We start from the raw sequence: 26,017 nt of genomic DNA, 5'->3' as shown, positions 1-26,017 counted from the left end.
CACCTGGATCAACCAACCCAACCACCCCGTGGCTCAACACTTCAACTCCCCCTCCCACTCCACCTAGGACATGCAGGTCCTTGGACTCCTCCATCGCCAAACCATAGCAACACGACGGTTGGAGGAAGAACGCCTCATCTTCCGCGTAGGAAGCCCCCAACCACAAGGGATGAACTCAGATTTCTCCAGTTTCCTCATTTCCTCTCCCTCCACCTTGTCTCAGTGAAATCCCTCGAACTCAGCACCGCCTTCCTATCCTGCAATCTTCTTCCTGACCTCTCCGCCCCCACCCCTACTCCGGCCTATCACCCTCACTTTGACCTCCTTCCATCTATCACGTTTCCAACGCCCCTGCCCCATATCCCTCCTCCCTACCTTTTATCTTAGCCTGCTGGACACACTTTCCTCATTCCTGAAGAAAGGGAAAATGTCAGAAGATCTGGATAAGTTCAAGATGATCAGACAGAGTCAATGTGTTTGTAAAAGGGAAATCATGTTGGACCAATCTAATCTAACGGAGCTCTCTGAAGGAGCAAAACATTCTGTGGATAAAGGGGAACCAGTGGATACACTGCACTTGGATTTCCACAAGGTATGTGTAAGATGCCACATCAAAGTACAATGCAGAAAATAGAAGTTAACATCCATAGGGCAGCACATTGGCATGGAAGCACATTCAAGACATCCACCTATAACAGAGATTTGGTAATTTTATTTCTTCCACAGGGGAAGTGTGCCTTTAAAACTCTGCCTGTAAAAGTGGTGCAAGAGGAGTCCTTAACTATTTTTAAGGCAGAGGTAGATATATTCTTTAACAGAGGGCTGAAAGGTTAAGCAGGAATGTGGATTTTAGGCAAGTATTTGGTCAGTGACAATTTTATTGAATGGTGGTGCAGGCTTGAAGAAGGCTCTTCCTTTTTCAACAAAGGCTACCATTACATTAATCTTCCTAATAGCTTGGTACACCTGCTGGTTAGCTTTCATTGATGTATTAACAAGGAAACCTAGGTCCCTTTGTACATCTGCACCACGGTGCTGTTTTGTTGCATTTCAGTGTAACTGGAGTTTGGTGAAAGGGGGAGCAGGATATTCAGTCCCTCCTTTTCCCTGATCTGAGATCTTTCTGCTCTTTAATGTAAAAGAAAGGTCTTAAAAGAATCTGGGGTATAAGGGGGAAACGCGATCTTCAGGTACTCTTCTAGCGCAGAGCACAGAAGTCAGAGGGCAAGTGAATCTGGCAAGGTGTAGCTGAGCAAAGCAACAGGAAAGCTTTCAAAGCACCACCACAGCACTGCCTTCACTAAATCCAGAGTCGGAGCTCCTCAGGTAGCATCAGGATTGAAAAGTGACATGGGCAAATGAAAGCTGCTGAGGGGGTGAGTACAGACGGTGAGTACTCATACTACCATTGTTGCGTACAGTTTGTAAAGTCCTTATTTTATGGTATGTAGCTTGCAAACAGCTATGTTTGTTTTAAAGAGGTCAAAGGGAAGGGGAGCCCTAAAGTAATTGATATTATTTGGTTTGAAGAGCCCTTCAAAGGGATAACTCATGACAAGAGAGCTGAAAGAAGTAGTTTGTTCCTCTTGCTCTATATGGGAAGCCAGTCACATTTCCAGCATGTGCACAGGAAGTGTCTCCAGCTGCAGCTTCTGGAAGCCTGAGTTTTGAAGTTGGAGAAGCAGCTGGAAACACCATGAAACATCTGCGATGCTGAGAATATCGTGCATACCAAGAACAGAGAGGTGGTCACACAGACAAAGACTCCACAGGCAGAAAGGGAGCAGGTGACCATCAGGCAGAGTAAAAGGACTCCTACGACTACTGCCCTACAAAACAGACAGGCCACTTTAGATTGTGTTTAGAATGGCCTCTCGGGGGAAAGCAGAAACAACCAAATCTGTTGCACCAAGTTGACTCTGCTACGCGGGAGAGGTGGACAAAGTGTGGGAATGCAACAGTTATAGGGGAGCAGCTAATGGCATGGTGCCCATCATTAGGTAAAAACAATGGCTGCAGATGCTGGAAGCCAGATTCTAGATTAGAGTGGTGCTGGAAAAGCACAGCAGTTCAGGCAGCATCCGAGGCCAATCATTACCAATGGCATAAGTTTAAAAAAAGGGATGAGGTCCTAAAAGTTAAACAGTGTTAGAAAGCAGGTTAAAAAATAGGACTTAGGATTTGTACCAATGCCATGTGCAAATCTGAGTAGAATAGCAAGATCTATATCAGATGAATACTTGGCTGAGAAGATGGCTCAAGGTGGAGGGTTTCAGATTCTTGAGACTTTGGGACCAACTATAGGGAAGTTGGGACCAGTTCCAACTGGACAGGATCAGGAATGATTTCCTCAGGCAAGTATTTGTTAGTGTAGTTGAGGAGGATTGAAATTCAAATGGCAGGGACATGGGAACCTAAGTAAGGTAACAAGAGGAAGGCAAACAAGGAAGGCAATAAAAAGGGACAGTAAGATGCAAAAATAATAGACAGAGTAATCAAAAGGCAATGTGCAAACAGGATCACAGTACCAAAGGTAGGATGACTAGAAGTGGTTAAAAAAAAGCCTCTCAAAGAACAAACCATTCAGAATTAGGCAGATGAATTAATAGCGCAAGTATGATTTTGTAACCATTACAGAGACTACCAGAACTAGGAACTTAACATTCAGAGATATTTGACTTTTCAGGGAGAAAGGAGGGAAGGAAAAGTTGGTGAGGTATCACTGTTAATAAGAGACGAAATGAGCACAGTTGTTGAAGACTATCTAGGCTCGGAATGAGGATCTAAAACCTGAATACAGGCTGAGGTGACTAGGTGTTGTCAAGAACATCTCTTCAGCGGTTGTTCCTAAGAATGTCGATGGCAACAAGATGGCTCCTCGATGCAAATAACATGACAAAATGGCTTTTAAGTTACTAACTGCTAATTCTGCTATAGCTGCATAAGTGACTAACCAGTCTGCTTCAATAAAGATTAGCAGACAATGCGCCTTTTAAAGCATAGAAATAACTTAACGAGATAAGACATTACTGGCCAACCTAACTGACCTTCAGACTCAGGTGCAATGACTCGGTTAGTGAGATCAGGGTGGCCTGAGGTGTTGGAAAATAAAGTTGGTTCCCAGGAAATATCACTGGACTAAGTAACTGTCAAGTACAGCAGTATGTTGTACTAATTGGTAATTGTTTGAATGTACAATGCGATCATGACCTGTACCCTTCTTTAAGAAAAGTATAAGAATGTCTTTGCATTAAGCCATGTGTGCAGCTCCTCAGAGGAAATCGGAAGTACACAACTTCTGTGTATTCAGATGCTCTGTACCCGGCCGTATGAAGAAATAAAGAATGAAGTCTTAAAGAACCAGACCGATTGTGAGGACTTATTGACCGATCACAGAACAGAGCCTCCCAGTTCTTCAGGAATGGTGTACAGTCCATTTGGATGGAAGTAAATAACAGCAAGGGAAAGAGACACTGGTAGGCGTAGTGTATGGACCCCCAAACAGCAGACACTGTAGGACAGGTAAAAATTGATAAATAATAGCAACATGTAAAAAGAATAAAGCAAATTATGGAAGAAGCTAATTGTGGAAAAAGCTTTTCACCCAGACTACGTTGGGAGTCTGGAATGCACTGCCTGGGAGAGTAGTTGAGGTGAGAAATCTCACAGTCTTTAAAAACTACTTCAGTGAGCACTTACATTCAAGGCTATGGGCCTATTGTAGAGAGTAGTACATTTTTGACAGTACAACTTGATGGGCTGAAAGACCTCACCATATTGTATGACTATGATACTGTGAGCAGTTCTAGTCCTTTATTTAAGGAAAGGCATCATTTCATCAAAAGGCAAACCAGAGAAAGTTCACGAGGTTGATCGCTAGTATGAAGGGATTCCTTTAAGAGCAAAGGCAAAACTGGCTGAGATTCTACTACCTAGAGTTTAGAAGAATGAGGGGTAATCTCAGAAACGTATAGGCTTAAGGGGCTTGAACAGGGTAAACATTGAGAGGATGCTTCCCCTCATGGAAGAATCTAGAACCAGAGGGCACTGTCTCAGAATTTAGCAGTGCCAATTTAAGACTGAGATGAGGAGGAATATTCTTGAGGGTTGAGTGTCTTTGCAACACCTTACCACAAAGAGCTGTGGGGGCAATCCTTATGTAAATTTAAGGCTGAAATAGGTACTCGATCAGCAGGCAAATCAAGGGTTATTGGGAAAGGGCAGGAAAGGAAACATGAGGACCGTCAGATTGGCCACAATCCTAGCGAATGGCTGAGCAGGTTCCAGGGGCCAAATGGCCTACTCATTTTCCTCTTTCTTACCATCTACACTTTCCCACCTCTTACCATTTAAGAAATACTCAGCACATCTGCTCCTACCAAAGTGAGGAATTTCACATTTTTTCCACATTAAATTTCATCATATTCCCACTTAGCACCAACTGCAAATATGAAAATATTACGACATCTGGTTCCCAAATCTATATTGTAAACATCTCTAGCCCAATACTGATCCTTACAGTACACAACTTGTCACAGCCTGCAAACACCTGAATCACCACTTATTCCTCCTGATCTGTCTTTTAGCTAATCAGTACCTCCTATTCCATGCATTCACTTTTATTAGTAACATCTTCATAAAACTCCCACAGGTTTACCAAACATGACTTTACCTTTGCATCCATGCTGACTATGCCTCATCAGATAACTATCAACCAGGTGCCCATTTACCCCACCCTTTATAATAGATTCTGCAAGCTTTCGGAGCCGCCGCTCCTTTCTCAGGCAGCCAGTGAGAGCAAACACATTGTCCTTCCACTATTGTGTCCATTTGCTAACCTCCAATCCATAGGTAAAAACAAGGACTGCAGATGCTGGAAAAGCACAACAGTTCAGGCAGCAGGGCTTTTGCCCGAAACGTCGATTTTCCTGATCCTCGGATGCTGCCTGAACTGCTGTGCTTTTCCAGCACCACTCTAATCTAGAACCTCCAATCCATGCAAGTCATTCTGAATCCATAGCATTTTGGAAGATAACCATCAAAGCATGGAGTCTCTCTATAATGACCTCCTTCAACACTAATGTATCAGGTCCTAGCAATTTATCAACTTTTGGACCATTAATTTCTCCAGTTCAATCTAATTCCTAATGCTAATTTCCTCAAACCCATTTTTCCTAGCCACTTGGATCTCTAGTTCTAGGAAAGGTTTGGTATCTTCCTCAGTAAAAACAGTTGAGTAATTTCACTTCTCTGCCATTCTCTGTTCCACATTATAAATGCTCACGACTCGGCCTGCAATGGAGCCACTTTCCTTTTAGCCAAGTTCCTCCTTTTTTACATGCCTGTAAAAACTTTTAGATTTTTTTACGGTAGATTGCATTCATATTCTATTCTCCCATTCCTTAATGGTTTCTTGGTATTTCTTTGTTCCACAAATGTCTTAATCCTCATAATTACTGCTATTTATGGCAACTTTGTAGACCTTTTCTTTTAATCTTATGCAATCCCAAACTTCCTTTGTTAGCTGCGGTTGACTAATCTTTTTAGATGTGGAGGTGTCAGTGTTGGACTAGGGTGGACAAAGTTAAAAATCACACAAGTACCGTGTCATAATCCAACAGGTTTACTTTGGAAGCTAATGCTTCCAAATAAAACTGTTGGACTATAACCTGGTGTTGTGAGATTTTTAATCTTTTTAGAGTTATATCTTGAAGGAATGTATAGTTGCTGTAAATCACAGTAGTATTTTTAAAAAGTACAGTCATGCCTGTTAATGCATGTTTCCAAAGTTTTTTCAGGCCATTTTATGCCCAGTCACCTTTTTCCAGTCCATCTCAGCTAACTTGCACCCCGAACCTTCATATTTCCTTCAAATTCAACACCCTTGCTTCAGATTGAACTACCTCGCTTTCAAACACAACATAAAATATTATAATGTCATTCATCTCTGATTTTTTACAACGAGATTACTAACCCTTGATAGCCCTTCCTTCAACAGGCTCAACATTCTACTCTAGAAAACCATTCCCAACACACTTCAGAGACTTACTATTCACAGCTTGTGCTCAACTGGTTTACACAATAACTGGCTAATAGAAGTTAAAGTCTTGCAGATGCAAGTTCAAACAACTGCTTGTCATATTGTCAAGCATATCACTTATTACAGCATAGTCTCAGGTTCATTGTCTAATGTGAAACCCATAATCAGAGTTAAACCACATCATGCATAAGTTATACAAAAAAAAATTTAAACTAAAGAACATCTTACCTGCATCATGCGATGCGAGAGCCCGGAGCATCTTCCCAGCACTCCTGCGTGTTTGCGTTTCCTTGTTGCAGAGTAATTCCATAAGCACATCCAAAGCTCCTGTCTCTTTGAACACTCCCACCAGAGAGCCAATACTCGCATAAGCACTCAGAACATGAATTGTGTGAGAAATATTCAAGGATGAGTCTGGTCCAGATTTACGAGACATCTGTCGTCTTGCTCGTTGTACCAAATGTTTTACATCCTCCTTCATATCAAGTAACTCTACATCATCAAACGCGACATCAGAGTCTGCACTCACTGGACAAGATCTGGCACTCAGTTCCTGCTCCTCTTTCACTCTCTGACCATCTGGTTTCCGTTTCCCAAGAAGTGTAGGACAGTTGGCATATACATCTTCAGCTGACATCCACATCAATATATTATCCACTTTACTATCGCTAGATGAACTGTTTCCTCCATTACTACTGCTGCCTCCTCCTCCTCCACTATCATCTACAGTCAGCACATTCCAGCGAATGAGATACTCAGTAAGGCCATCATACGAGCGGCGTTGGCGGATCAGCTCTTCTGGGTAAGCCTGCATTTTGGGTCCGAGCTGGACCAGAAGGTTTTTGCTGCGCCGTTCACCCATTGTCTTCGAATCTACTAAACAGAAAACAACAATTAGATTTACAGCAACGTTTTACAATTCTAAATTTAAATCAATTACATAAGAAAATGAGTCAGCTGGTCTATCTGGAATCTTGAGTTGTTATACTCCTCCAGCATATTCCAGTGTTCTGAATTGGTTGGAAAAATAGGAAATAATCTGCCATCTATCATGCTTCTTTTAACAATATCCATTTCATGGGATTGGATTTGATACAGCTTGGAAAAAATTAGTTATCTCCTATTTCTTGCTACGGCATAATATTATTAGTTTCACTGTGGAAAGACTGACAAGCTCCCATTTTGAGAAAAAGTATAATTAAAAGGAGCTTTGAGTAGTTAAAATTTCAGTAACATCCTATGATTAACTATCCATTTCAAGAAACAGAAAAATCTGACTAACACTGCGCCCTAAATGGAGAGGAGTGTACATTGCTAGGCTTTCTTCAGATGCCTCAGTGAACATTGTTACACTAAATCATGCGGCACGGTGGCACAGTGGTTAGCACTGCTGCCTCACAGCGCCAGAGACCCGGGTTCAATTCCCGACTCAGGCGACTGACTGTGTGGAGTTTGCACATTCTCCCAGTGTCTGCGTGGGTTTCCTCCGGGTGCTCCGGTTTCCTCCCACAGTCCAAAGATGTGCAGGTCAGGTGAATTGGCCATGCTAAATTGCCCGTAGTGTTAGGTAAAGGGGTAAATGTAGGGAAATGGGTGGGTTGCGCTTCGGCGGGTTGGTGTGGACTTGTTGGGCCGAAGGGCCTGTTTCCACACTAAGTAATCTACTCTAAAAAATGCATCAACATGTTAAGACTAAAGAACTTTGCTGTTGGATTAAGGTTCATGACTGAGTCATCGGAATTTCAAGCTGTGCACTGGTTGGCATTACAATCTGCCTCAGCAGTTAATTCTCAACGGGGAGAGGAGGAAGAGGAGAATGGGGAGGATGAAAAAATGCAAACCAACTAGCATCACCATTCCGGAAAGTTATTCAATCATCTAATCAAATATACACCATTACACTCAATTTCTTCTATTCGACCAAAACACCTAAATAACCTAAAGTTGTCCAGATCTAATGAACAGCCAATTTACAATGAGTCATTCTTCACAAGAGGAAAAATAAATTCAAAGGAAAAAGAATGGCCAATCAATAAACCTGCTGCCTGGTAAGTGAGCCTCCTGGAAGTCTTTCAGATTACCATATCTCATCAATACAGCCCATCAGAATCACTAACTACAACAGGTCAACAAACACCTCAGACACCAAATCTCAAAACAGGAAAACATTATCCAGAGACACGCAACAGCCTTGTGGGAAAAGTAGTAGCTCATGGAACAACTGGGATAGTTGCAACCACATATATAGCATGGGCTGAGTAATAGAAAATAAAGGATAATGGCTCATGGATATTATTCTTGAGAGGAAAAACCAAAGTTGCTCAAGAACTCAGCAGGTCAGTCATTGTGGAGAGAAAGCAGAGTTTATATTTCGGGTCCAGTGACCCTTCTTCAGAATAAATGACTCTGCTTGATCATACTATGAATTTCTAAATACTCTATCACATCATCTATAACAGGCTGATGTTTTCTCAATAAGACATGTTAAGCTAACTAGTCTACAGTTTATTGTCTCCTTCCAATTTGAAGTTGTTTCCCAATCCTCCAGGATGTTTCCAAAAACCAAGGATTTTTGAAAGCTTGTTGCCTGTGTATGCATACATTGTGCTCCTATATTTTTACTTCACCTCAAAATATTAATAGTAAACAGATTGAATAGAAAAGACCATAGCTGCTTACTCCAGACTCGCCAAACAGCTCGATTTCTTTGGAAATAGATTTGTTCTACTACAACCAGCTCCAATGAATCTAACTCAAGAATGGGGGAGCCAAGCACATAAGTGTGAAAGATAAGCTGAAGTATTTGCATCCAGCTTCAATCCAATTTGCCGAGTGAACGAACCTCTCAGCCTCCCGAGATCCCTGGCATCACAAAAGTCAGTCTTCAGTCAACTTCATTGACTGCATAGGACATCAGGAAGTGTAGTACTGCTTTTTTCATTGACAGTGTGGGAAATTCCCCAATTACTTTTGTATCTCGTGGGGCCATTTGTCCATGTCTAATAACATGGCCCAGGAAGGTGACTTGGGCTTTGGCAAATCCACTTTTAGCTAGGTTTACCACCAAGCCTGCCTTCCAAAGTCGATCAAACAAATCCAATAAATGCTGTAAATGTTCTTTCCACGAGTGACTAAAAATCACCAGGTCATCAATGTACACCACACAGTTGGGTAATCCGGCAATGACCATATTAGTCAGTCTCTGAAATGTGGCTGGAGCATTTTTCATACCAAATGGCATGACTTTGAACGGATATAGTCCATTTGGTGTTATGAAAGCCAAAATTGCCTTTGCTCTCTCTGACAGAGGTACTTGCCAGTAGCCTCTGAGCAAATCCAACTTAGAAATCTAAGTTTCTTGTCCCACTTTTTCGACAGTCCTCCAACTGTGGAATTGGATATGCATCAGTCTTTATAACAGCATTGTCTTTGCGATAGTCCACACCAACCACTGGGTACCATCTGGCTTTGGCACCATGACTATGGGTGAGCTCCAGTCACTGTAACTCACTTCGATTATGCCATCTTGGAGAATGTGCTCTATCGCCTTCTGAACCTGTGCCAACTTTAGAAGGTTATGCCTAAAAGGACGTCGCTTATCAGCATAGGATCTATATCTAAATCATGCACAGTTAGGTTAGTACTACCCAGTTGATTTCCGCACATCTCCCCATGTGATAGCAATAACTTTCAGGTCATTTCGATTATCCCAATTTTTGACAACTCCGTCATTGACCAATTTGATTTGAGGAATGTCCAATTCAGAATCCTCTGAACTTGGTTCTTCCTTCTGTGTTGTAATCATTAACACCTTCTCCTCTTGCTTTCCTTCCCTAACAAAATACCTTTTAAGCAAATTCACGACACAGATTTCTTCCTGTCTGGAGTCCTTATCGAGTAGTTCACCTCACTCAATTTCCTTGTAATGTGATATGGTCCATAAACCTTGCTTTTAAAGACTCCCCTGTTACTGGAAGTAACACCAATACCTTATCCCCAATTGCAGAATTGCGAATGTGTGACTTTTTATCCACTTCCTATTCATTGTATGCTGTGATATTTTTAAACGCTGTCTAGCCAACTCTCCAGCACTATTTAATTATTCGCTAAAATTTGAGACATTGTCCAAATGGATGACCTCTGAATTCTGACTTATTAATTTCTCCTTAATCAGTTTTAACGGTCCTCCTACTTAATGCCCGAACATTCATTCAAATGGACCGAATTTGGTAGATTCCTTCAGTGCAACTCCGATCGCAACAAGTACAAATGAAATTCCCTTATCCCAATCATTTGGATAATCCTGACCACAAGGTCTCAACATGGTCTTTTGTGTTTGATGCCATCTCTCTAGCACTCCCTGCAATTCCGGATAGTACGCAGTAGATGTGAATTGCTTTATTCCCAAGTTATCCATAACCTCCTTGAATACTCTGGATGTGAAGTTTCATCCTTGATTTGACTAGATCTGTATTGATAGTCCGTATCAAGTAAAAAATTTATGTTTCGTAATGGGATTGCCTCTGAATATCTAGTCGACACATCCATTATTGTTAATAAATACTTATTCCCACTTTTTGTTTGAGGTAGGGTACGTACGTAATTAATCAAGACTCTTAAAAGGCTCCCAAATGCTGCAATAGGTATCAAAAGGTGCAGGTTTTATTACTGTCTGTGGTTTTCAGATTAGCTGACATGCATAACACATCTGACAAAATTCAACTACATCCTTGTGTAGTCCAGGCCAGTAAAAATGTCTTTGTATTTAGCCTGTGTTTTCCTCTCTCATAAATGACCTCCAAGTGGTAGCTTGTGTGCCACTCGCAGCACCTCCTTTCTATATCCTACTGGCAAAACAATTTGATGAATCTCTACCCGTTTCTCATTTGCTTGAATGTGTAATGGTCTCCATTTCCTCATTAAGACATCATTTGTTAATTAACAACATAGGAATGCATTCACTTTCTTTCTCAGAAATGCCTTTTGATATAACTGTTTTAACTCCTCTTTCTGTTGTAATTCAATCAACTTAGCAGAGCTAAAAATACTGGCATGTTTACCTATTTGCTCTCTGTTCTACTTATCTGATCAAAGTAACACTATGTCAGCTTCCTCATCTGTGCCTTTTGATCCCTCCTGCTTCAGCTTGTGCCTCTCTGACCTTGTGACCACACAATCAGAGAAAATTCCTGAAAAAACATTCATGTCTTCAGTTGCCGGCACCTCCACTGGCTTTTCAACCAGAGTAGGCAGCACGCCTACCGGAGGATCAGCTATATCATTTGCAAGGACAAATTGCATTCCTGGAGCTGAGAGTTTGTCCAGCACTCCTCCCACAAATTCTCCACTCTTCTCTGGACTCTCTAGCCTCACTTTACATAACTGAGTACTTTTTGTCTCACCATGAATTCCTGTTACCAGTAACTTTCTGGGCAATAGCCTGTCAGGAGTGTATATCTCCTCATACTTCAGCATTACAGACTGAGAGGTTCTTATGTTCCTTCATATAGTAACCTCCTTACCGACTGCTCCTGGCCGATGTGAATAAACTTTAACCTTGCATGTATATTGTTTAAGGAGATCTGGCACTTCCTCCTTAACCAGCCTCTGATTATCGTGTACACTGAGGCAGTTGTCTAACTTCCCCTGTGCTTTTTGTTAGTAGTCTAACAAAACTCCCAGGCTTGTCTGGTTTTCCTACATCTGGCTTTCTCCTCGCCCACCAACATTGCCATGTTGTGTGGCCCACTTTATTACAATGAATACATCGGAGCCTTTTAACTTGTTTGTCCCCAAGGGTTTCTTTTTTACCCTTTGGGAAGTTATCCTTATGATCGTCACTGAGATCTACCTTTCCCTTTCCAAATGAGGAATTCTTTTTGCCCCAATTTCTATACCTCATGGACTGAAATTGATTCTTCGAGGAGAAAGTGAGGTCTGCAGATGCTGGAGATCAAAGTTGAAACTTTATTGCTGGAACAGCACAGCAGGTCAGGCAGCATCCAGGGAACAGGAGATTCGACGTTTCGGGCACAGGCCCTTCTTCAGGAATCCTGAAGAAGGGCCTGTGCCCGAAACGTCGAATCTCCTGTTCCCTGGATGCTGCCTGACCTGCTGTGCTGTTCCAGCAATAAAGTTTCAACACTGAAATTGATTCTGGAAACCAAACCGTGTTTTAAGGACCAGGTCATAATCATCAGCCACTTCAGCTGCTAACCTTGCTGTTTTCACTCTCTGCTCTCCCACACGAGTTCACACTACTTCAGGCAGTGAATTTTTGAATACCTCTAAAATAATTACCTCTCTAAGGGCTGGGTCCTCTACTTTTTGTCATTTACATAAATGATTTGGATGCGAGCATAAGAGGTACAGTTAGTAAGTTTGCAGATGACACCAAAATTGGAGGTGTAGTGGACAGCGAAGAGGGTTACCTCAGATTACAACAGGATCTTGACTAGATGGGCCAATGGGCTGAGAAGTGGCAGATGGAGTTTAATTCAGATAAATGCGAGGTGCTGCATTTTGGGAAAGCAAATCTTAGCAGGACTTAATGGTAAGGTCCTAGGGAGTGTTGCTGAACAAAGAGACCTTGGAGTGCAGGTTCATAGATCCATGAAAATGGAGTCACAGGTAGATAGGATAGTGAAGGCAGCGTCAGGTATGCTTTCTTTTATTGGTCAGAGTATAGATACAGGAGTTGGGAGGTCATGTTGCAGCTGTACAGGACATTGGTTAGGCCACTGTTGGAATATTGCGTGCACTTCTGGTCTCCTTCCTATCAGAAAAGAGGTTGTGAAACTTGAAAGGGTTCAGAAAAGATTTACAAGAATGTTGCCAGGGTTGGAGGAATTGAACTATAGGGAGGGCCTGAACAGGCTGGGATTGTTTTCCCTGGAGCATCGGAGGCTGTGGGGTGACCTTAGAGGTTTATAAAATCTTGAGGGACCAGGTCTGTTTCCTGGGGTGGGGGAGTCCAGAACTAGAGGGCATAGGTCTCTTTTATATCTTTCCCCTCTCACCCTAAACGTAAGGGGCAACGGTTTCACTCAGAGGGTGCGGGTATGTGTATGGAATGAAGTGGTGGAGGCTTGTACAATTGCAACATTTAAGAGGCATTTGGAGGGTATATGAATAGGAAGGGTTTGGAGGGATATGGGCTGAGTGCTGGCAGGTGAGACTAGATTGGGTTAGATTAGATTACATTACATTACAGTGTGGAAACAGGCCCTTCAGCCCAACAAGTCCACACCGACCCGCCGAAGCGCAACTCACCCATACCCCTACATTTACCCCTTACCTAACACTACAGGCAATTTAGCATGGCCAATTCACCTTACCTGCACATCTTTGGACTGTGGGAGGAAACCGGAGCACCCAGAGGAAACCCACGCAGACACTGGGAGAATGTGCAAACTCCACACAGTCAGTCGCCTGAGGCGGGAATTGAACCCGGGTCTCTGCTGCTGTGAGGCAGCAGTGCTAACCACTGTGCCACCGTGCCGCCCACAAATATCTGGGATATCTGGTTGGCATGGACAGGTTGGACCGAAGGGTCTGTTTCCCATGCTGTACATCTCTATGACTATAATGGGTTTGCTCGATTTTTAAAGTTCTTATCCATCTGTCAAAATTACTCTTTGATCCTTTCAAACTTAACATAGGTTTGACCTGGGTCCCTCAGATTCCTGAAAAGTTGCCTATAGGCTTCTGGTACAAGCTCTTATGCTTGTAAGGGCTTTCTTCACATCCTCATGCTCCCCAGATACCACCTCTGAAGTGCTGCGGATACCTCACTAGCCCTACCTACAAGTTTCATTTGGATCAACAAAACCCACATTGCCACTGGCCACTGAATTTTTTTAGCCACCTTTTCAAATGAGATCAAAAAGGCTTCCACATCGTTCTCATCAAATTTAGGCAATGCTTGAACATAGTTAAACAGTTTCTCACTCGGCTTCTGGCAACCAGGGGCTTGGTAATCCTCACTCTCTTCCTCTCTAAGCCTATCCTCAGCCTTTATCTCCAGCCGTTTATGCTGACTTTGTTTTTTAGAATGTCAGTTTTTGAAGTTCAAACACTTTTCTTCTGCTGCTCTCTTCTTCCCTCTCCTTTTTTAAGTGTAACAAACTGTTTCATTTCTGCTGCCGTTTCCTTATCCCTTGCCTCTAACTCAAGATGCTTCATTTGCAATCGAATTCTTGCCATCTCTATAGTTTCTGATGGTTTCTCCAGCAAGTTTAAATGCTGATCTACTGCTGTAATTATCTCTCCTTTCTTCACAGAAGCAGGCCTTTCCAATTCCAGCTACTCTGCTAATTCTTGTAACTTGGTCTTATTCACTATTTGCAAAATTTCCAAAGTCACCACATCCAACTTACGGCGACTGAAAGAGCCATTACTGTCCCAAGTTTTGTCTACCCAACCAAACCAACATATGAAATAAAGACGCTAGCACCTACCACTCGCGGTTTAAAATCCTGCAAAGCACCCCCAACCTGTTATGGACTAGGCCAGACCACTCAAAACATTCTTATGCAGGCAGCCCAGACCATACCTTTGCAATTTGTTTCTGTGAGTGTACAGTGAACATTACCTGGATTAAGTTAGCTAGGTTGGCTACTAGGTTTTAAAACAGACAAAAATTTATTCACAAAATTACATAATGAAACACAAAGAACAGAATAAAGAACCCCTCCAGAACTCAACCTCTGCAACTAGACAATTATGCTGTTCAGAATACACACAACAGTCCTAATAAGCAAACCCCCTTTAAAAACCGTGCAGGCACACTCACCCAGGCGCAGGCATACACACACACACATCCAGGCAGGGAGAGCACCAGAGTTTCAACACAGCTCCCTGTTGAACTTCCCAGTTCAAGACAACTAAAACTGCTCAACTCAGCTAAAGAGCTGACCATTCTCCTTTCATTATGCAGCTCACTTCTAAAACATGACCACTTTGGCCTGATGCCTCATCGGTTTACATATAAATGCCTTTCAAAATCCTTTTCATCTCTGTACCAAACCAGACTGATCGGAGCCTGGCCTGGTTTATCACCCCTTTGAAAAAAATATCAAAGGCAGAGTCTCCTTGAGCCAAAGAACAGCTTTTAGTAAAAAAGGGACTAGCTTTGTGACAACACAAACCCTCAAGTCCTTTTAAATGCTTTCAAAAATAATGATATTTACCAAACAACTTAAACCAAATACAATTTTTTTTTGTTACTTCTTCCAGGTCAAAGGTCTTCACAGTGTTGCATCTGTGTGCCATTGATGGAGTGTGTGTGTATGTGGTGCCAATCAAATGGGCTGCTCTGGTCTGGATGATGTGGAGCTTCGTGAGTGTTGTTGGAGCTACACACATCCAGGAAGGCGGGGAGTATTCCATCACACTGATGACCTGTGGCCTGTAAATGGAGGACAGGCTTTTGCAGTTGGGGGGGGGGGGGGGGGGGGGGAAGGTTGCAGGACTCCTGTCCTACCCTCTGGCCTGCTCTTGGTAACTGGCTAATACAGTTCCTGGTTATTGATGATTCAGGATGTTAACTCTGGGGATCTTGATGGCAATCTTACTGACTGCTCAGGCTTTTTGCAAGACCACAGCTGATGATTTGTTTGGCCATGAATATCCAGGTCTTAATGCAGGGAGGAATTGATTGTGTCAGTATCACTCAAAATACTGTGATACAGTGCTAAACTTACACAATTTTGAAATGCGCAAAGCAGTTTGCTGCTTCTAAATTAGAAGTTCATAATGAGCAACAAAAAAACCCATTCCCCATCCCAATTTTTTTGGGTATACTTGGCAAAAGTGTTTCACACTACATGAAATGTTACTGGTACTGGGTTCTTCATATAAATTATGAAGATGAGAATTTTCTCACTGAAACATGATGAACTTTGACATGCCTGACTCAGATTGAGCCTTGTGTCTGTAAGCAGATGCCTTGATATGTAACCCTATCTTCAGTGGGATGTTTAAATTAAGTTGCAACAAGCACAGTACATGCCCCACTATCACATTGTAACTACATGTTTAAAAAGCAAACACTGCATACTTGCTCAGTTCAGAATGCTAGATTCGATTAATTGATCTCACCACAATGATTTGAACATGCTGTCCAAGATATGAACTGAACATCAACAATCTCAAAGCCTTTTATGGCATAAGGCAATCATTTTTCTCCCCAGATACATTTCCGTCCCTATCCAATCAGACAAAAATAATTACAGGCATTTCTACCTCAAAAATAAACTTGCAGATATTATCCAGGAACTGATCCAAACAAAGTTTCTCAGACTACCCCTGAAATACTAGATCCTAAACAAGGTCAATGCGTTTGCATTACCTTTTGTCGCTTCCTCCCAACACCTCACCTTTCACTCAAACATTCAATCAGTCAACAAAAGCTATCTTAAAATTTGACAATAACAAGTATAATGCTAGCAGTTAGGAGAAAGTGAGGACTGCAGATGCTGGAGACCAGAGTTGAAAAATGTGGTGCTGAAAAACACCACATAATGCTAGCAGTTACCTAATTCGACTGCCCACATGCTTTCAAACAAAAAAAGGATGCAAGGTTCAATATCAGAAATTAAAAGCAAAGTCTCATTGAACTCCAGCAGAATAATACAATAAAAAAAAACCTTGAAACTGTCAGGCCCTATTATTCCTTTCTAATTACCAAGTTAAAAAGTACGTTATTTCTAATATCATCTCATGGAATGAGGGGGTTAATGGTTGGGCCAGTACTTACTGCCCATCCCAACGTGTCCTCAAGAAAGTAGTGGAGGGGGCACCCAGATCGCTGTTAGGAATAGAGTTCTAGGGTTTTGATCCAATAATAGTGAAGGAATAGTGATGTACTCCCAAGTCAGGATGGTGAGTCGTCTGAAGAGAAATAAGAACATACATAAGAACTCGGAGCAGGAATAGGCCATCTGGCCCTTCAAGCCTGCTCCACAACACAATAAGATCATGGCTGATCTTTGCGTGGCCTCAGCTTCACTTACCTGCCCTCTCACCATAACCCTTAATTCCTTCAGGTTTTTTTTTTAAACAATCTTAGCTTTAAAAACATTTACTGTGGTGTCAACTACTTCACTGGGCAGGGAATTCCATAGATTCACAACCCTTTGGGTGAAGAAGTTCCTTCTCAATTTGGTCCTAATTCTGCTCCCCACAATTTTGTGGCTGTGCCCTCTTTCCCCAGTTTCACCCACCAGTGGAAATATCCTCTCTACTTCTATCTTATCTATTCCCTTCATATATTTCTATATGATCCCCACTCATTCTTCTAAATTCCAATGAATATAATCCTAGTCTACTCAATCTCTCCTCATAAGTCAAACCTCTCAACTCTGGAGTCAACCTCGTGAACTTCCACTGAACCCCCTCTAGCGCCAGTACATCCTTTCCCAAGGAGACCAACACTGCACACAGTACTCCAGGTGTGGCCTCACCAGCACCCTATTCAGCTCCAACATAACCTCCCTGCTTTTAAACTCGATCCCTTTAGCAAAGAAGGGACAAAATTCCATTTGCTTTCTTAATTATCTGTTGCACCTGTGACCAATTTTGTGTTATTCATACACAAGAACACAGGCCCCTCTGCACAGCAGCATGCTGCATCTTTTTTACCATTCAAATAATAGTCCTCTTTAATGTTATTCCTACCAAAATGGATGACTTCACATTTATTAACATTGTATTCCATCTGCCAGACTTTGGCCACTCACTCAAAACATTTACATTCCTCTGCAAAGTTTCAGCCTTTGGCACACTTTGCTCTGCCACTCATCTTAGTGTCATCTGCAAACTTTGACATTGTACATGGTCCCAACTCCAAATCATTTATGTAACCTGTGAATAATTGTAGTCGCAACACTGATCCCTGAGGCATACCACTAGTTACTGTCTGCCAGCCAGAATAGTAGTGATTTATCTCCACTTTTTGCTTCCTGTTAGTTAAGTAATCCTCTATCCATGCTAATACTTTATCTATAATGCCATCCATCCTTATGCAGCAGCCTCTTATGCACTACCTTGCTGAAGGCCTTTTGGAAATCTAGGTACACCATATCCACTGGGTTCCCATTGTCCCGTGCTCATAATGTCTTCATAGAACTCCAAAAGCTTAGTTAAGCCTGACCTGTCCTTCATGGTCTCATGCTGCGTCTGCCCAACTGGACGATTTCTATCTAGATGCCTTGCTATTCCTTCCGTGATAACAGACTCAAGCATTTCCTCTACTACAGAAGTTAAGCTAACCATATATTTCCCCATCTTTTGTCTATTGCCCTTTTAAAACAGTGGCATCACATTTGCAGTTTTCCAATCGGCTGGAACTGCCCGGGAGTCCAGTGAATTTTGGAAAATTACCACAAGTGCACTTGCTATTTCTTCCGCCATCTCTTTTAGCAGCCTGGGATACATTCCATCAGAGCCAGGACACTTGTCTATCCTTAGCTCAATCAGCTTGCCCAACACTACCCCTATAATGATAATTATTGTTTCTAGGTCCTCACTTACCTTTGTCTCCTGGTCAATTCCTGGCATGGTATTCGTCTCCTCCACTGTGAAGACCAACAAAATACCTACTCAATGCCTCAGCCATTTCCTCATATCCCATTACTAAATCCTCCTTCTCATCCTCTAAAGGATCAATGATTACTTTAGCCGCTCTTTTCCGATTTATATATTTGTAGAAATTTTTGCTGTCTTTATATTCTGTGCAAGTTTTTTCCTCATGTACTATCTTACTTTTCTTTATAGCTCTTTTTGGCATAGCATCAGCACAACATCGAAGGCCAAAGGGCCTGTACTGCGCTGTAATGTTCAATGTTCGATGTTCTGTGTTCAAACAGGCCACAAGTACACAGGGATCCTGAGAATGAGCAACAGAATGAGGCTCTTCCCACTTGTCTGCAGAACACAGATAAAAATTCTTACAACCATGGTAATTTAACCAAGATGGAAACACCTCTTTAGCCCCACTTCTTGAAACCTTATAAGATGTTGGCCTCGACTGCTTTCGATGTTGGTAAATTTCACCAACTCCTCACTCGCAACATTTCTTCTCATCTCAACCCAAATTGTTTGGCCTACATTCCCAGAGTCCGACCCCTGAATCTGGACTCCTAATATCAGGAACATCCTTCCTGCATCTACCCTGACTAGTCCTTGTTTCCTTGAGATCCCTCCTCATTCTTCTCAAGTCCAGTGAATAAAATCCTAACCGATTCAATTTCTCCGCCTACCATCCTAGGTATCATAATCAAAAATGTTGGTGCTGGAAAAGCACAGCAGGTTAGGCAGCATCAAAGCAGCAGGAGAATCAATATTTTGGGTATAAGCCGTTCATCAGGAATGCCTGACATGTTGATTCTCCTGCTCCTCTGATCCTGCCTGACCTGCGCTTTTCCAGCACCAACCTTTTGACTCTGATCTCCAGCATCTGCAGTACTCACTTTCTCCATTCCAGGTATCAGTCTGGTAGATCTTTACTGCACTACCTCTACATAAGAGCATCCTTCCTTAGGAAAGGAAATTATAAGTGCACATAATATCCTAGGTATGGTCTCACAAAGACCCTGTACAGTTGCAGCAAGAGATATCCCTACTCGTTCACTCAAATCCTCTTCTTATTGAGAGAGCCAATATACCATTTGTCTACATGACCCCTTGCTGCACCTGAATGTTTACCTTCAGTGACTGGTGTATAAGGTCACCGAGGAGTGTTTGCACACTTCCCTCAATTTATAGCCAGACAATAATCAGTCGTCCTGCTTTTATTCCCAAAGTGGATAACCTCATATTTATCCCCATTATACTTCATCTGGCATGCATTTGCCCAATACTCAAGCATCTCTGCACCTTCCTCACAGTTCACCCTTCCACCCAAATACAAATCAATTTGCAGAATCACATCCTGGAAGTGACCCTTTTGAGTCCAGGCAGTATGCTGATAAATTCTATTCCATTGGTCATGGGTTTTGGTAGGGGGTCCTTGTGCGGCTCTTGAGCCCACTACTAGACCTGAAAAATCGACCACAGATTTGGTAGGTTTCCCAAGGGACAGAAGTTGTCCTTGGCCTTGAGATTGCTGGCATTCCTTTCACCCATTCCTTTTCTGGAATTCCTTTCGCTAGTAGGCATTCTCAAAGATTTGTGTCCCTTCATACAGGAGCTTCCTCCAAATCAGTTTCTTCTGAACAAGGGTCACCCACACAATGACATCTTTGTTGCATTTCTTGAGAAACCTTCAGGGAGTTTTGGAAATGGCTTCAGTCGTCGTCTTCTGCTTCAAGCTCAATGTTCTGCATTTTAGATGTTATAGGAAGGCTAGAGAGGTGAGTGGCATTTTTGATTAAGGAAAATATTACTACTGTAATTAGAGAAAATATTTCTGAGGGATCATTTAGTGAAAACATATGGGTGGTAAATAACAATGGGATGATAACCTTGATTGTACTGTACAGTTGCCCCCCCCAATAGTCAGACGGAAATGGAGATTCAAAAAGGTAGAGACCTCTCAAAGGTCTGTAAGAATAACAAGGCTGTAATAGTAGGGAATTTTAATTTTCAAAACATCGACTTGGACTACCATATTGGTTAAGGTTAGATGGTGAAGAATTTGTTGAATGTGTTCAAGAAAAGTTTCTTTATCAGTATGCAAATGATCTTACTAGAGGAGGAGCAAAACCTTCTCGTGGGAAATAAGGCTGGCTAAATGACTGGAGTGTTAGTAAGGGAACACTGGGACTAGTAAGCATAATATATTTTTCCATACTATTTCAAAACTAATAATAAGTCTTCCATAGAAGTTAAAGTTCTTAACTGAATTAAAGCAAATTTTAAGGGTATGAAACAAGAGCTTTCAAAAGTTGATTGGAGTAGACTGCTTGCAGGTAAAGGGACAACTGACAAGTGGAAGACCTTCAAAGTGCAATAATGAGAGCTCAATGTTTCTGTTAGAGTGAAAGGCAAGGTTAGTAAGATTAGGGAACAATGGATGAAAAAAGATAATGAAGTTCTCGTCAAGAATTTAAAAAATCATATTAGATATAGACAACGGGGAGCAACTGGATCACTTGAAGAGTTTAGGGCCATTCTTAAGGGGGAAATCAGGAAATCAAAGAGGGGAATACAAGATAGCCTTGGCAGATATGGTAAACGATAATTTTTAGAATCTTTTTGGATTAAGAGCAGGAAAGCAAATAGAGAGCGCGTAGGACCGCTTAAATATCAACAAGGTTGTCTTTGTGTTGAACCTCAGGAAATGAGAGTGATATTAAATGAATGTCATGGTTGTGGGTATGTTCACTGAGCTGGGAAGTTGATTTGTAGACATCTCATTCCCTGTTTAGGTGAAATCTCAGTGCTTTAGAACCTCCTGTGAAACGCTGCTGTGCTGTCTCTTCTGAAATTTATTTGGTTCCATTCCTGTTGCTTCCAAGTGCCAGTTCCGGTTGTTCATTGTACTGACCGGTATATTAAGTCTCGGTCTGTGTTTGTTGATGCAGTTCATCTGCAAATCAATTTCCCAGCTTGGTGAACTTACCCACAACGACAAAAACCAGCACCAAGCTACAAAGCATTACGCAAACCTTGAATATTAAATGAATATTTTGCATTAGATTTTTACTGCGAAGGGAGAAATAGAGGCTAGGGAACTCCGGGAAATACATATTGATTTTTTTAAAAACAGTCCACGTTACAGAAAGGTTTTAGAAGACAAAGATAGATAAGTCTTTAGGACCTGATCAAATGTATCCCAGGATGGTGAGGAAGGAAATTGCAGGGATATAAATAGAAATATTTGTATTTAGAAACATGGGTGAATTACCAGAGAGTGACTAATGTTGGGCCATTGTTTAAAAAGAGACAAGGAGAAGCCAAGACACTATAGACCTGACAGCCTGACAGCTGTGGTGATTAAGTTGTTGGAGGTGAATCTGAAAGATAGGATTTGCACACATTTGGAGAGGCAAGGATTGATAAGGGATAATCAACATGATATTGTGCAAGGAAAATCATGTCTCACAAACCTGATTGAGTTTTTAAATGAAGTAATCAAACAGATTGATGAGGACAGAGCGGTAGACCTTGTTTACTTAGACTTTAGTAAAGCCTCTGACAAGGTTCTGCATGGTAGACCAATGAGTAAAGTTAGATCATATAGAATTCAGGGTGAGCTTGCCAAATGGTTATAAAATTAGTTTTCTGGTGGTGGAGGGTTGTTTTTCAGACTAGAGGCCTGTAACCAATGGTGCTCCATTGGGTGCACTTTTGTTTGTCGTTTATGTAAATGATTTGGATGAGAATATAGGAGGCATGGTTACTATGTTTGTAAATAACACAAAGATTGGTGGCATAATGGACAGGGAAGGTGGTTATCTAAGGTTACAAAGAAATCTTGATCAATTAGGTGAATGGGCTGAGGAGTGGCAGATGGAGTTTAATTTGGATAAATGCAAGGTATTGCATTTTGGTAATACAAACAATGACAAGGCTTATACAATTCATAGTAATGGCTCTGGGTGGTGTTGTAGAACAGAGACACCTCTGAGTGAGTGTACGTAATCCTTTGAAATTTGCATCATAGATAGACAGGGTGGTTAAGAAGGCATTTAGCTGCTTGCCTTCATTGCTCAGACCTTTGCGCATAGGAGTTGGGACATGATGTTGAAGTTTTACAGGACATTGGTGAGGCCTAGTCTGGAGTACTGCATGCAGCTCTGATCGCCCATTTATAGGCAGGATAGGATTAAACTGAAGAGGGTTCAAAAATATTTACCAGGATTTTGCCAGGAATGGAGGGTTGAGATATAAAAATAGACTGGAAAGATGCTTGACGTTTTCACTGCAGCATAGGAGGTTGAGTGACCTTGAGGTTTATAAAATCATGAGGGGGCATATTTTTAAGGTAGGAGGAGAAAGATTTAAAAGGACAAGTGCAACTTTTCTTTATTAAAAAAAGTGTGGTCCCATATGGAATTGCCAGAGAAAGTGGTGGATGCAGGTACAGTCACATTTAAAAGACATTTGAATAAGTTCATAAATGGGAAAGCTTTGCAGGGATATGGACCAAGTGCAGGCAAGTAGGGCTAGTTTAGTTTGTGAACATGGTCGGTGTGAACTGGCTTGACTAAAGGGTCTGTTTCTATGCTCTATGACTCTGAGGGCCTCCCTTGAGCTGGGCGAAGATAATTTGCTTTGGCAATTAAAATTCAAAAATCCTCAGCATGTGGCATCTAAGGATGAGAGTCATCAATGACTATGACATCTTCATTGGAAGCCAATGTATACCATGTCAGAATTATTACCCTCAACAACTCTTAACTCTAAAATCAAAATCATAAATAATTTGCCCTCAGCAAATTTTCCCTTACCTTTCCTCAACTAACCCTGTTTCCCCCAAGTGACTATTCTATATTATCTCAAAGCTTCCCACATAACTAACTTGCCTGAACTTAGCTTTACACCCTTTACAATCAAGGGGATAACATAAGTTCAACATTGACATGGAAATATACATATACTCTCAACTGCCTGAGACAAGTTTTAATAGAACAACTGTTCTGTCCCAGTCAGTATTATAAGGTGATGCCTTAATTGCAAGTCCATCAGAGAAGCACAAAGATAAAAGAATGCTATAGAAACTCAGTAGGTTTGACTACAGAGAAAGAAACAGAATTAATGTTTCAAGGCCAATGATTTATTTTGCTCAAGCATACCTTCAAGACCACATTTAAAATAAGGTCAAATTAGAATCCCAATCAATATTACCTGAGAACATTAACATTAGTGGCTTTTAGCAGCTTTCAGTTCTACAGAATTCAATCCTATAGATTTTATTCTACGTTTTGACTACCCAAGAGTTTGATGTTCAGTTTTGAAAATGTCATGACATATGCTCATTGCTGAACTTCTTTCGAGTTTCTGTTCCTGACCTTGATTCAGGGAGTCCTGTTGGAATTTACACCAGCACACGTACCAGATCGAATGTCATCCGAATCAGCTGGGTAACATCCCAACACTCACCATCAGATCATTGATCTAGAATTCCTGTCCACCCCACACCCAGCTCCTACACATGAGCCTTTTCAAGCTAACTTTTAAGCCAAACCTTTTATTAGCCTCCATACCCAAACTACTTTGATTCAATATTTATGTTAGCTATTCTCAGGATCTTTTCCCATAATAAAGGTCTAAATAAATGCAAGTTTATTTTCTGGGTCAGCCCTTAAGATTGGGGAAGGGGTTGAGGTCTGCAAATGTCAGCACATTTAAGGAGAAGAATGAAACTCAGCTGACAAAATCTATTTTATATACTTACAAAAGGAGTTCAAAGTACACAACAGGAACACATCATGTGCAGGTTAGTCAATGATGCACGTCTGTCAGAATGCTTCAATGCTTTCATACTAAGAATCACTAAAATCTGCCACATCCAGTCAGCTGCAACTTGTGATTCCTTTACTGTCACCTCACCCAAAACTACATAATCTGGAGCTGTCAGAATAGCTATTAATGACTGGATTTATCTTTAGGTAAATTACCATAAGACTCAGGTACTCTGTGGAGCTCTAAATAGGAATACCTATATGGGAAGGTCCTTTACATTGGAAGGTATTTATAAAAAGTCAGACCACACCTCTCGTTTTCCACTTTGTTTATTATTTCCACGTTCTTTGGAAAAGGCCATAACCTAAGATTAGTCACTCAATGTAAAGTTGGTACATCAAACAAAACTGTAACCAGACTTAAGCCATTTAGATTAACCTCCTGTCCTCACTTCGCCCATACAGAATTGCGATAAGCCAAACACCAGACATCAATTTTACTGCCAATCACTAATCAGAGGGTCCAGTCAAGAGAAGGCTCAGGGGTTAGCACAGCTGCCTCACAGAACCAGAGACACGGTTTCAATTTCAGCCTCGGGTGACTATCCGTGTGGAGTTTGTACATTCTCCCTGTGTCTGCGTGGGTTTCCTCCCACACAGTCCAAAGATGTGTAGGTTAGGTGAATTGGCTATGCTAAATTGCGCATAGTTTTCAGGGATGTGTGGGCTCGGTGCATTAATCAGAGGAAATGAAGTGTAATGGGGGAGGGAAATGGATCAGAGTGGGATAGTCTTCAGAGGGTCAGTGTGAACTTGTTGGGCCAAATGGCCTGTTTCCACACTAGAAGGATTCTATGAAAGCTGTATTATTATGAGGACAGAGAAAAGAAAACTAGATTCTGTCAAACTGGCATACTCATTCACAGCAATTGTAATCAGAAGGACAAGGTCTACAAGTACTACTCGAGACCATAGACAACTTACAGCTAAGACCTACAGATCTGATGAAAACAGGAAGGGATTCACGAGGTCGCATGAATCATATTCCTCTTCTCTCCCCACCCACCAACCCCTATCCAAACCAAACAGGAAAGATTTACAGCAAACTACTGTTTCCTGCAGATAGGAGTGCTGATTGCTGTTGCACAACGTTCAAATTTAATAAAATATTAACCTCAACATCATAATTCCAAGACTCATTCTAGTTAAATACTCTTCAATCAGTACACACTTTTCAACATCAATTCTACATTCAGTATCTGTTCATTTCTCCAATATTCAAAATCATCACAACATAATCAACCCTTCTCCTTAGATCCCAAACCCCTCCTTTCCAGGCCACCTCTTACCGCTCTGCCTTCCCTCATGAATGCTACCCCTCAGTACACACTTTCAACATCAATTCTACATTCAGTATCTGTTCATTTCTCCAATATTCAAAATCATCACAACATAATCAACCCTTCTCCTTAGATCCCAAACCCCTCCTTTCCAGGCCACCTCTTACCGCTCTGCCTTCCCTCATGAATGCTACCCCTTCGCCTTCACATTCCCTCCTTTCCACACCCCACCTCATTTCTAGTCCCATTCCCCATCCCAATCCTCTCCGCCACCAGCCACTTGTGTC

At 41.6% G+C, this 26,017-nt stretch overlaps 1 protein-coding gene across 5 annotated transcripts in view; it reads right to left on the bottom strand.

Annotated features, from left to right (window-relative positions):
* LOC122548553 (cullin-9) overlaps positions 1–26,017 on the bottom strand; it is a 199,871-nt gene that overhangs the window by 158,228 nt on the left and 15,626 nt on the right. For 2 of the 5 annotated variants that reach the window (XM_043687355.1, XM_043687359.1), the window contains exons 2-3: positions 16,800–16,933; positions 6,269–6,916 (exon numbers count right to left, since the gene is read on the bottom strand). In XM_043687355.1, coding sequence (XP_043543290.1) covers positions 6,269–6,916; positions 16,800–16,806 — 655 coding nt within the window. In that variant the 5' untranslated portion in view covers positions 16,807–16,933. The remainder of the gene's footprint in view (positions 1–6,268; positions 6,917–16,799; positions 16,934–26,017) is intronic. The other 3 variants (XM_043687356.1, XM_043687358.1, XM_043687357.1) reach the window with 3 other exon arrangements.

The sequence above is a fragment of the Chiloscyllium plagiosum genome, chromosome 3 (genome assembly GCF_004010195.1).
Source record: "Chiloscyllium plagiosum isolate BGI_BamShark_2017 chromosome 3, ASM401019v2, whole genome shotgun sequence".
In the NCBI taxonomy this organism is placed as follows: Eukaryota; Metazoa; Chordata; class Chondrichthyes; order Orectolobiformes; family Hemiscylliidae; genus Chiloscyllium; species Chiloscyllium plagiosum.
This window is presented reverse-complemented; position numbering and strand designations above follow the sequence as displayed.